Source organism: Ailuropoda melanoleuca, chromosome 12 (assembly GCF_002007445.2).
Source record: "Ailuropoda melanoleuca isolate Jingjing chromosome 12, ASM200744v2, whole genome shotgun sequence".
Lineage (NCBI taxonomy): Eukaryota > Metazoa > Chordata > Mammalia > Carnivora > Ursidae > Ailuropoda > Ailuropoda melanoleuca.
Genome location: NC_048229.1, coordinates 1342845 through 1355432, shown reverse-complemented (window position 1 = coordinate 1355432; position 12588 = coordinate 1342845). Strand labels below are relative to the sequence as shown.

The window sequence follows — 12588 nt, the reverse complement described above, 5'->3', positions numbered from 1 at the left end:
CCGGCAACACCACTCCACGTGGGGAAGTGTTTGTGGCTGACGGGGCCAAGCCTTCACACACTGTTTTCACCTCTCATGATCCAAACTATTCAACACCTGTTTCAAAACGTAAGGTACTCACCAGCGAGATTTATCCGAATGGATCCCCGTATCCATAACTACCATACTCAAAACTAGCTTCAATATTTACTGACTCACTTTAAAATAGTAATCACAAAATCACTCTATGTTGTGATAGAAGTCCATGTCCCAGTCCTGTCCGTGTCCCTTACATGGCAAAAGGGACTTGCAGATGGGGTTTCCAGTCTTAAGAGGGGAAATTTTCCTGGATAGTCTGAGTTGCCCCAAAGCAACCATAAGAGTCCTTACAAAAAGGTGGCGAGAGGACGGATCAAATCTAGAAGGTGGTGTGGTACCATGAGCAGAGGCTGGAGTGATGTGCTTTCAGAGCCCACAAGCTGGATTCTTCCCCTGGAGCCTCCAGAAGGAGCCAGCCCTGCGGGCAGGATCACTGCAGGTCTGGCTGGAGCTGTACGGTGATGAATGTGTATCGGGTGAAGCCACGTGTGTTGTGCTAATGTGTGACAGCCACAGGGAGAGACTGAGTCCACACACACATTCGTGAGAATGAGAGAGAGTATCCCTAAGAAAATGGTCTTGACCACATGGACTCCTTGAAGGGGTCTGGGCCCTCCCCAGAGACCCCTGGTCTCAGCTCCAAAGCACATATGGAAAATCCAACTGTTAGAAGAGAGGGCAGGGGCGCCTGGGTGGCACAGCGGTTAAGCATCTGCCTTTGGCTCAGGGCGTGATCCCAGTGTTGTGGGATCAAGCCCCACATCAGGCTCCTCCGCTATGAGCCTGCTTCTTTCTCTCCCACTCCCCCTGCTTGTGTTCCCCTCTCTCTGGCTGTCTCTATCTCTGTCAAATAAATAAATAAAATCTTTAAAAAAAAAAAAAAAAGAAGAGAGAGCAACACAGAATTCTGCCTTCCTAGAAGGACGAAGGGCTGTGCTACTGGGCCTGGAGGCTATTTCCATCCTTACGCAATTTCCATAGGGCTCCGTAGACTTCACATACTTGTAATGAAGTGTTATTACTAATCGCGTAAAAACAATGCATAAAATAAAAGCTGGTTCTTTGAAACGTTTGCTAGTTCATCATGAAGGCATAAACACACGCAGTGATACTCTGGGTTCAGTGCGCAGGCCAGCACCCCGCCAGCCGTCTTGAAAGTGCCGTTTCTGCAGTAAACTCCGTGGTACGCAACGGTCACCAAGCAGAAAAGACACTGCTTGGCCCCCTGCAGAGTTCTGCAGCAGACAACCCCAACACCTCTGTGACAGCGCCCTAGTGTGGCCCAGAAAGGAAAGGGGGCTGTCACGCCCCCAGCACGGTGCCAGGGGGCAGCACCACGGTCACGGTGGTGCCCACTCCCAACGGCTAGGAGGAACACAGCACAAGGTCTCTTTCGGTCCCTTACAAATCATCTTCGCAAAGGGGACGTTCCCTGGCCACCCCACAGGGCACCATCCTAAGTCCTTAACCAAACACTGGCCATGTGCACAATCCTATCTTTTACAACATTCTATGTAATAAGTAAGGTCCAAATGCCGTTCTCTAAAAACAGACTGGTATTAACAACATCGTTGTCTGTCTAAGAACTCATTCCACAAAACTTAACTGTGAAAGGAAACAACTATTTAACAAGTGAAAATCTGGACTTCAGCTGGACATTGCTGCCCCCCAGCAACCCCCCAACAGCACGGGCACTGTTCTCACTCCTCCTGGCGCCACAGCCAACACAGGTCAGCGCGTGGCTCCCAGAAACCAAGAACCAGGTCTGCGTAAACAATTCTTCTGTCAGATGTAACAACATTTAACGCTAGGAGGCTCTTTAAAATAAGAAATACATTTTTACGAAGAACTGGAACAAAAGAATTACACATCCAGGTGAAGGGGGTAAAATACAAAAATAACTTCACAAAGTGAGTAGGTAAGCTCAAGGCAATACAAAGGGTCTCATTTCCTAAGTGGAACCAGGAAATTCAGTATCTTAGCTGCTTTGCACCTTACAGTAAGTCCCTGTATCAAACAACTGAATTTCATGCTTTTTCCACTAGGTAAAATTAGGAACTAACATCATAAATACCTGAAAGCCCATGGCTACACTTACACTAGGTATTTGGCAAACTCTAAAAACTGCTAACTTTTAATATGTTTTTATTAATATAGTACATTTTAAGATTTTATTTATTTTTTTGAGAGAAAGAGTGCAAGAGCCCGAGATCGTGATCTGAGCCAAAGGCAGACTCTTAACTGACTGACCACCCAGGAGCCCCCAATAGATTACATTTTTCTAAATCAAATCTGCACATTGATAGGCCCGTTCAGACTGTCATCCATGGATTCAAGAGTCAACTGACATTATTAGACTAGGTTCAGCGTAACCGAAACAAACCCTGCAAACACAGTTTTCTCATCATTAAATAATGATAATGGACATGTTTCTTCATGTTTAACAAAGTCAAAGTATTTGTTCTGTGACTCAATTTCAAAAATTTAAAATCATGCAAAATTTGGTCAAATATGACTTAGGTTTAAGAATTTACCCATGGTGTAAGTCCAGAACCAGCCTCGGGGAGCTGCGAGCGAGAGGAAAGGTCTTGCAGCAAGCCCGTGGGAGCAGAGAAGGGACGCCATCAGACCCACGGGACGCGGTCCCAGGGCAGTGGCCCCAGGGCTGACACCTCGAGAAAGGCCAAGCTGACAGATGGCAAAGCAGTGCTGCCACAGTTAATATCTGCTCACATATAAAATGTTTCAGGAGAGGAATATAAGATGCATTCAAAGATCTTAAGAAATATACAGTATGAGCTCTTTGACACATACGGTCACTGTCTGGGGACTTGCGGCCATTCTGGGAGAAACAAGAGAAGCATCGCCATGTGTACCCATCGGCCAAGGGGCACCCTTGCCACCAGGACTGCCACTCCGCTCTCTAAAGGACCAGGCGGCCCTCAGTCTGGAGAACACCACTGGTGCTGGAGTGAGAACATGGGAGACACGAACCTACCACAGGGCGTGGCAGGGTCTTCCGGAGGCAGCCCAGCCGCAGAGGGGCTATCTCCCGGCACCAGCTCCACGGCACTGAGAGAAGCACCTCGCCAAGCACCACCCAAGCCGGGAGCGTAAAGCTCCTCCTTGGGGAGGACGAGGGTTCTGGGGCTCCATGTCTCCAAACCACCACTCCCACCAACCCCTCCCCACGCCTATTACCAGGAAGAATGGCTCAATACTACCAGATATGTTCAGGGAACGAAAAATTCTAGAGAACTTACATCATCAGAAACAACTTTTTAAAGTATTACTTTTAGTATTATCTCCAATATAACACATACACAGTTAACACTAACTGTGTTTAAAGAAGAAAGTCTGACTGGGCTTCATCGAGTGGCTCTTACCTGATGGAAGAAATCATCCATGAAATGGTCCTTTTCAACAACAACACTTGTGTCCCCATCGTCATTTTTTCTACACTAAAACAGAAAATATAAAAAGGAAAATTCAGATTTTAGAAGTGTTCACACAAGCACAAATGGTGAACGAGAACGGCTAGAGCGTGGAGCTGTGACAAGCCAGTGCCGTCTGCAACGACCGGCTCTGCCACTGTGGACTCCGGGCGCACAGGTGGGGAAGGACGGAGGCAGCGGAGAGCCCTAGGGGGCAGCACGGCCACCTCCTGGAAACAACGGCGGGACTTCCCAGAACTTAACAACAGGGAGCTGTTCATTTGCACCCTGAAAGTCAACATGACACAGCAAGTTTTATCCTCAAGAAGTGAACCCCTGGTACCACATACTTTCTATAAAGATTAAAAACACACCAGTGGCTAACTTTTCTGAAGCACACGATTTTCAAGGAACCTGCACATGTATTGGCTGGCATTCCTCATTTTTCCCTAAGTGAGTAACTCCCAGGAGCACCCACAAATAATCAGTAAGCACTTTAATATGGAAACACGCGGTAGGAAGAAGGAAAGCAACTGTCCTGACCACTGGCAAGAGCCACAGTGATGCTACACGAGCAGTCAGGCTCTGTTTAAATCCCATCAAAGAATATTCTAGGCCAGTTCTCAAACTGGAGTTGCATGAGAATCATGGGAAGGCTGGGTCTCTGACTCAGCAGGTCAGGGTAGGGCATTCTGAACACTCTAGAACGTTGGGATGCCGTCGAGTGCTGTGGTTGGTGCAGGGACCCCCGTGAAGAACCATTTTCCAGGGAGGCAAAGCCTCTACCCGTGGACCCCAGCCCTGGGCAGACAGAAGCTGCTGTGTGCAGCACCACCGGCCCGGGGGACTGCTCGTGGAGCTCACCCAGGCACCACAGGCGTGTACGCAGCACCCCTCGTGGGGGTGGTGCCACGAAGAGAAAAGGAAAGAACACCTGCCAGAAAGACCGTGGAGGGAACGGCTTTGAACCGTCTCCCTGAGGACACACCAGACGAGCCTGCTCACTGCCAACCCTGTGAAAGCCGAGCTGGCCGTGGGTTTCAGGAATTCCCAGCACCTTAGCAAAACGGAAGTCTACCCATTCCAAGTCTGGACTGTTGCTTTACTGATCTACAGCCTACAAATAACTTGGAGACAAAATTCTACTAAAATTTAGCGAAGACAAACGTGCAAAGTGAGCAAATGCTGAAGCAAGCACAGGAAGCCCTCCCTCAGCACCGTCCAGGGCCCTCACGAAAGCAAGGAGATTTGGCCCGAAGGTCAGCAATAATCTCTCACCACCCGGAGATCTCTCGATGTCACCTCTCTCAGCCTGGGGCCCCTTCTGGGCAGAGATAAGCCAAGTCACTTAGCGGAGGCAAAGGGAAGAGCGGTTTCTCTGAGAGAGGAAGAGCTCGCTTAGAGGAGCGGCTCGCGGGAGGAGAGTGTGAGCGCGCCCGAATCGCAGGCGGACGCAGTGCGCACACGGACGGGACGAGCGGGGCAGGACCAGCGGGGCCCCGGCCGCCAAGGGGGAAGCAGGAGCCGCCCAGGGTCCGAGCCTGCCCCTCGCTGGGCTGGGGAGGGCCCCGCTGGCGCTGGCGCCTCTCAGACAGGCGTGGCCACACGCCCCGTTAACCCCATTTACTCCCTTGCGCTGACTCCCCTGGGTGGCGGCTTCCCAGTGGTGTCCTGACTTACACTGAGCCACCACCCTGCTCTCACACGACAGCAGTTGTTGAGAAAGACACCCGGAAGGAGTGCTAGCGACAATGTTTGGTTTGTGCTGCTAACAGGACCAGTATTAGGAGAACTGTGTCCCTGGAAAAGCACACGTGGAAGGCCTAACCCCAGACCTCAGCATGTGAACCACGGCGGGAATAAGGGTTTGTGCGGGTGGAATCAGTGACGATGAGGCCGTGCTGGAGCAGGGAGGGTCCTTCACCCAATGACTCCTGCCCTTGTAAGAGAAGACGGCCACACAGAGGAAGAGGGTCACGTGACGACGAGGCACCCAAGGACCGCCAGCCCCACTGGAAGCCGCACGGCCCTGCCCTGCCTCCTTCTCAGACTTCTGGCCTCCAGAGCTGGGGGAACCACTCCCGCCGTGTTTCAGCCCCAGGTCTGTGGTAGTTTGTTCCAACAGCCCGAGGACACTGACCCAGCAAGTCAGGGCTGCCTGCCATGCCCTGGCCTCCCTCACTGATCGAGACGGTTTTTCCCATGACTATCAGCAGGAAAACAGCGCCATGCAGAAGTGGGTCCCAGCCTGCTTCTCCACAGGCCCTGAACCTCTGAGTCTCTGTCTCCTGGTCTGTGAACCATGGACTCCACTGGCCCCACCTCCGTCAAAGACAGGTTGTAAACACATCCGTCTACCTGTGTGACCTAAGGGGTCTCTATGTCACAGGACTATGTCAACTGACAAAGGCTTTCAAGTCATTCTAGTCTCAGCTGTAAGCCCCTCCAGGCTGGCACATTTTGAGAAAACAGAGCGCTGCTGAAGGCTACGGAGAGCCGGTGCACCAGGGGCTGCGGGAAGCACCCTCGCCAAACCACCACCCACGGCCCGTGTCCGCATCGCCATGTCACGCACTAGAACACAGACCACACGGGGAAGGCATGCGCTCAAGTCCTCTGAGCTAAGCAGTTCCGGGCCAGCATGTGAATCCAGGTCTGTTCAGCTTTACAGAACTCACCGTCAACAAGTCCACCACTCCGACTCCGACCACAGACAGCGGCCCCTCACCTCCAGCTCCCGCACTCAGGCCATGGCCCCAGGAACTCTACCATCCCCATGCTGCCCGGAAGCGACCGAGGTGTCGACAACAGAGGACTGATCTTGTCAACTTGACTATAAACGCCCTTGCTCTTAACAATTCACCATCCACGCCTCACAGGTTCCCCCACTGCAGACAGAGCCCGGCTACCAGGCCCTCCTTCCGACTCCTGGCGGCAGCCTCCCCCCTCCCCCTCCGGAGAGCGTGCCCCACACCCCGCTCACCCTAACTTGGCCCTGTATCACCCTAGGGTGGCTAATCGTCTTCTCTTCTCCATGGTGGGATCTCAGAAGGAAACGGTTATGCCGCATTCAGCTCAAGTCAGGAACAAGAGTGAAACAGCACCACGTAAGCAGCTGGCTTCCTGTGAAGGGACGTGAGCTTGGTTTGGGAGCCAGTGCCCGGAGCACCGAGAGATGAGAAGGGCATCTGCCCCACAGGACTCTCACAGGCCGCTCACATCTCACTGCTCTCAAGGTAAAGGAAGACTCACCCACGCCGGTTTTTGTTTTGCTCTCTGTGGAGCACTGCAAACCCACACAGAGTAAAAGTACTACAGTGAGCCCTGGATGCGTCCATCACATGGTTCAACCACCATCTCCCCGCGGCCGGTCCTGCTTCCCCTGCGCCCCCCACCCCGACGGCACTAGGTCGCCCCGGGCCAATCCCATCCAGAAGACGCCTGCTGGGGGTTCCACGCAGCAGAAAACTCCAGCTGCCACTCCAGGAGAGACAGCACGGTGCTCAGGGAGACGGTTCCCGACCTCACGCCCCCAGGGGAGCACATGACGTCACTGCCACACTTGGCGCTGACCGCACTCCACGCACGGTGGCCACCAGCAAACCAGACCGAGGAAGCCCAATGCGGCCTCGGCCTCTGACCCGCACTGCCTGCAGCCACGAAAGAGCCAGAGAACTAGAAACGCACTTTCTCTATTGTCTCCTTCCTTTATCCTTATTTTACAACCTTTACTTCTACTTTTTATTTCTGATGGGAATTCTCACAACTATCAGGTACCTGGAAATAGATTCCATCATTAGGCTCTCCATTCCCAAAAGAGGGAAAGTGAAAGATAGCAGACAGAACCCTGCCACCTCCCTGGAGTGCCTCCTTCAGTCCCTCCAGCTGGGACAGCGGAGTTCACGCGCTGCCCTTTGTGACCGCTGCGTTACGGTGAATAACAAAACGACCCGTGGCAAAGTATTTCCTAAAAGCAGCGGGAATACTCTCCAATGTGACGGGCTTGATTTCCAAACTGTCAAAGTTCAAGATAAACATTCAAATATCAACATTCCATTTCTGTTAAATTTTAAGACAGACCTCCTTAAATGTCGCAATATAAAAAATAAAATTCCCCCTGTGTGATACTATTGTCAGGGGGGAGACATGTTGGGGACTATTTAACAGACACGAATCATTTGTCACTGGAATGCTCACTGTTTAGATTTCAACAGAAGCTGAATTATCACAAATTAGTAGAATCAAAACTTGGATGAAACACTGGCTTCTTTCTCCACATGCACAGACATGAGGGCCTTGCACAGATAGGAACTGTGGGCACATAAATCACATTTTCTTGAAATATATACAGCAGTTGTACCTCTGCTGCTGGACATTAGCCTAAATCACTTAAGTACAAGAATGCACACAAGGGGGGGGCGCCTGGGGGCACCGCGGTCGGGCGTCTGCCTTCGGCTCAGGGCGTGATCCCCGCGTTACGGGATCGAGCCCCACATCAGGCTCCTCTGCTGGGAGCCTGCTTCTTCCTCTCCCACTCCCCCTGCTTGTGTTCCCTCTCTCGCTGGCTGTCTCTGTCTCTGTCGAATAAATAAAAAATAAAATCTTTAAAAAAAAAAAAAAAGAATGCACACAAGTGAATACAGGTGAAAGCTGTCTAGTCTGTAGTAACATGCCGGCCTCATGTCTTTATATTACTACGGTTTACACTGTTTCACGTGTATTTTCACTGAACATCTGTCTGCACTGTTAGTATCACAAACAGACCTTTTACGGGTACTGAGACTTCGCATAAACAGAGCTGTACTACACAGGTGCTTCTGCAATTTGACTTTTTCTCCCTATGACGTGTTTAAAGATTTCTCCTTATCTCTCACTTTCGCTCACTGACAAACTAGTCCTCTTTCTGTCTTTCACACCAACCTGTCCCCACCTTGGGGCCTTGGGGCTTGCTGTGCCTTCTGCTGGGAGCACCTGCCCTGGCCTGCCCCCCACTGGCTTCTCCTCCTCATTCAGGCCCCAAGTAGCCCACCCACAGCCACACACCCTGCTCTATTTCTTCAGAGCAGGAATTTACTTAGCTCGCCCCTGCCTGCTCCCCACAGGTGTCCCAGCAGCAAGGACACCATCTGCCTTCTCACAGCTCCTGCATCAGGGATGTGCAGGTGCCGGGCCCCAGTCAGATGGATCAGCTGAGCAAAGGAAGAGAAGGGCGAGCGGACAGAGAGGAGGGCGGAGAGGACTGAGGACACAAGCGGATAAGAGCACAGGGCTGACACAAAGCAGGTGTGACCTGGGCGCAGGCATTAGTTGCTCATCCCGGTTCCACTTTGCAGGAGGTCCTGCGGCACACTCTGCCCTCCAAGGCTAAGGCACCATTCTAACTTGGAATAAATCTCCTCCCTTCTGTTGCAGCTAATGAGTTTCTGTCCCTTGCAAGTGAAAGAGCCTTGAGGACGATACATTCCACTGCCATCTCCATTTTCCTCACCGTGGGATCTTAAACAGAAACAAAAATTCAATCAACACCTGGCAGGTTCTGAGCACGACTGGCCACACAAGTCAGCCCCGGAAAGGGTGAAGAGTGGAAGAAAACAGGACCGCGTCAGTGCTCAGAGATGGGAAGACAGCCATCTCTGGGGACAGAAGAAGAGAGCAGGGCAGGAAGACTTCCCAGGGGTGATGTCTGCATGCGTTGAGACCATGAAGGTGTGAGGCAGGCAGAGAAGGGGGACACGGGGCGCAGTACACACAATGGCACGGAAGACGGAAGCCGCCTCGGGAACAGCAGACAGCGCCCAATGACAGGACCAAGGCAGCCCATGGGACGTGTGCACCAAAGAGGAAACCCCTGTAGGAACTGGCTTTTCATGAAGTGGTTCTCTTAGGTTTTCTATTCCTTAAATTCACAACAGACTTGAGGTTAGAAACAAGAAGAATTAATCTGTGGAAATGTCCAAGTTTTGTTGTCTTAAAAAGAGACCCATCACGTATACAAACGAATATATTTATGATAGCTAAGAATAGAGAACCCATAGATTCCAACTGGGGGAACTGTTTCTACGACGACAAACGAAATATAAAAAGTTGGCGGAACTAAATAAACCATAAAATTCTAAACTATAAACATATGCATATAGGAAATTATAAATACACTACAAAACTCTTAGCATTTTAAGTTTTAGTGAAGTACTAAGAAAAGTGTTTTATTCTACAAATGGGAATCCGAATCTTTATAACATGAGCAGGCTGAGCTGTCGAAAAAGAACTAAAATATCTGGGCAGATCCCCTGCCCTGTAAAAACTGTATTTACATTTCATCACCTTGAATCCAGGGATTAAAGATAGTAATCTTCTCATTTCCCTTAGGTGTACTAAAGAAGATACGGAAGGACCGTGCGTTTGTGTTTTTTATCCTGTAAACAATACCCACAGTTGAAATCGCAGTTTCTCTATTCTTAACTATAATGTGTGTCCCTTTGCATACACAAACTTTTTTTGAAAAGGCAACCGTAACACATCTGGAGTCCCCGTCTCCAGAACATGCTCCCGTATTTACTTGTGTCCTAGGACGTGCTCCACCCTCCGCCCCCTGCCCCGGCCGTCAGCCTCCACACGTGCACGCACGTAAGGTCTGTCTCTCCACATCTAGCACACCACTCCTGGAGACCTGGCACTCACGTGTCTGCTGACAGGTGGGTCTTTTACTTTCTGTAAACAGAAACAACATCTTTCAGGATTCAGAGTCTAGGAGATCTTGAACAAGTCATTTAAACTTCCTGCACCCAAATAAATTGGCTGCTCGAAAGGAGAATCATTGGTTAGAAGCAGCTAAATCTGAATCTGACAAACTGCATTGATCACGCTAATATTTAAGTGTTTTCCAGTGGGTTATCAGTGATAACCTTCTTCTCAGGAAAAAGAACTAACAGCTAATAAAGGAAACTTCTTGGAGGTTTCCAAAAACAACTATTTTGCCAGGTTGGACATTGTTACGAGGCATGTTAACTATCAAATTAAAATTCACCTAGAAGAAAAAACACCAGCTGTTTAGAAACATGGTCATGAATAGACTTTCAACTACTCCAAGAACTATTTGGAAAAAATACATTTCCTTAAGGAAAAATAAAAGTTTGACTTTTATATCTGATAATTTTCAGATGAGCTTTTAAATAGTAAAAGTTATTAAACGTTAAATGTCAAATTCAATTTTAAATGAATACTTTACACTAGATAGAAAATTCCTTTTTATAACTTCCTGCAAACATTAAAAAGCTAATAAATATTAATAGCACTTATAATTACATAGCATTTTCTCCCAACTTCTCCCAGAGTGTCACACACAGGAGATAATTTCATGTTTCACAACTCCTTCTATGAGTGAGCAAGAGAGAGATTATTATCCCCATTTTATGTACAAGAAAATTAAGGTTTTGAGAGTTTTAAAAATAATTTGCCCAAAATTAGACAACTCCACCAGCAAAAACTGTCAGCAGTCTGCTCCACGATTGCTCAGTGTCTTTACCTAGAGCAGGATGGTACTGGACTAGAGAAGGACACTTCTAGCTCTGAAATTCTAGATCAAACCGGTCATGTGTTCCTCCTGCCGCAGCAGGGAGAGCTGGGATGTGCACAAGCTTCAACAGTGGTAAACGACAGCTCGATTTATTTTTTGCTAATCGAGCCAAGAAAAGCTGCGTATATAGTCCACTGGCAAATCTTTCTTACTATTCCCCAATATTACGTTCATTTGAGAACTTTTGTTTGCTATAACAGTTACAGTCATGTTCGGATGCATTCAGCATTTCTTCACTCAACAAATACTTGAGCTCCTCGTGGCACAGAACGACATCCTATGGGCTGCGATAGCAGAAATTTGCTATATTTAACATGATGTGCAACTGCAGAGATCAGAATGTTTGGCCATTAACAAAAAGGGAAGAAAAAAATCACTATGAAGAAAGGCTCTTGGAATGGATGTAAAACATAATTTCTATGATCCCAAGGGAGAGTCATCCTTTGCCTTTCTGAACCAGGCTTCCTCATCGGATGCACAGAACATAGGTAATGATTCGAGGGACTGTTCCCTCTACTTTCCTCAGTGTGGCCTATAATCAGGGGCACTCTAGAAGCAAAGGAAAGAATCTCATTCACTACATGCAGCGAATGGATGCCTGGGCTGCGGGCCCAGCACTGGGCTCTGAGGCTGCCTGCTGCACCCGGCAGGGGCTTTCCCTGTGCAGGGGGTTACAAGACATGAACACTCAGCATCAATTACCTGCATTCTTACAGAAAAAAGGTCATAACTAACTCTTGACCTAAACCTTCTCAACTCTCCCACATTCTATGAACACCCAGTCTGGCCCCACTGCCGCGGTCTCAGTCCTCAAGCTGTCGTCCTGAACACACGCACAGTGCATCAAAACTCACCCCGTTCCTGAGTGAGCTCCCCTTTCTCATTCAGTAAAGGGTAACTGGCGAGCTCACTGGCTGGAGGCTCCACACTCCGCCAGCTGGGAGTGCTGGCTGCTAAGAAAGGGCAAGCACGCGGTCCTGGTTCTCGGAAGGCCAGCTACTCGCTGGGGAAACGCGGGCCCGGCTCTGGCTCAGTACCCGCCCCTGCCCTCCGCCCCGAGCGTCGGGGCTACCAGGCGCCCACAGGCAGAGGGCATCGTGTGCCTTCCTCCTCCCACGGGCGAGGACAGTGTTAGACCCCGGGGATCGGACAGTGGGCATGTGCACAAGCCCCTGCTCCCGGGAGCTCACCCACCCACTAGGGTGGGACCGACCACAGCTCAGTGAGTTCTGGTTGTCCTAAGTGCTGCGCAGAGGATCACACAGGGCGATGCCAGGGACAGCCTTCAGCCTGGGCAAGCAGCGAGCGGCTAAAAGAAGGGGCTTCGAGGCCCGGCTGCTGCCCCGTGCCCCCGCAGCAAACTGCGCTCTCAAAGACTCAGTTTCCCCATCTATCAGCGAGGAAATCAGCGCTCCTGCCTCTCGGCGAGGGGAGCGTCCAGGACATGGTGGAGACAGCGACCCCCGCCCCCCACCCCGCCCAGTCCTGCCCTCCCCGGAGCCC

At 50.2% G+C, this 12588-nt stretch overlaps 1 protein-coding gene across 9 annotated transcripts in view; it reads right to left on the bottom strand.

Moving 5' to 3' along the window:
- STX2 (syntaxin 2) overlaps nt 1–12508 on the bottom strand; it is a 31592-nt gene extending 19084 nt beyond the window's left edge. For 2 of the 9 annotated variants that reach the window (XM_034672843.1, XM_019810323.2), the window contains exons 1-2: nt 11940–12500; nt 3465–3539 (exon numbers count right to left, since the gene is read on the bottom strand). In XM_034672843.1, the coding sequence (XP_034528734.1) occupies nt 3465–3539; nt 11940–11969 (105 nt within the window). In that variant the 5' untranslated portion in view covers nt 11970–12500. Of the gene's footprint in view, nt 1–3464; nt 3540–4790; nt 5832–10136; nt 10173–11939 lie in introns of those variants that run through there. The other 7 variants (XM_011237659.3, XM_019810321.2, XM_019810322.2 and 4 more) reach the window with 6 other exon arrangements.
- Nucleotides 12509–12588: the final 80 nt, after the last annotated feature.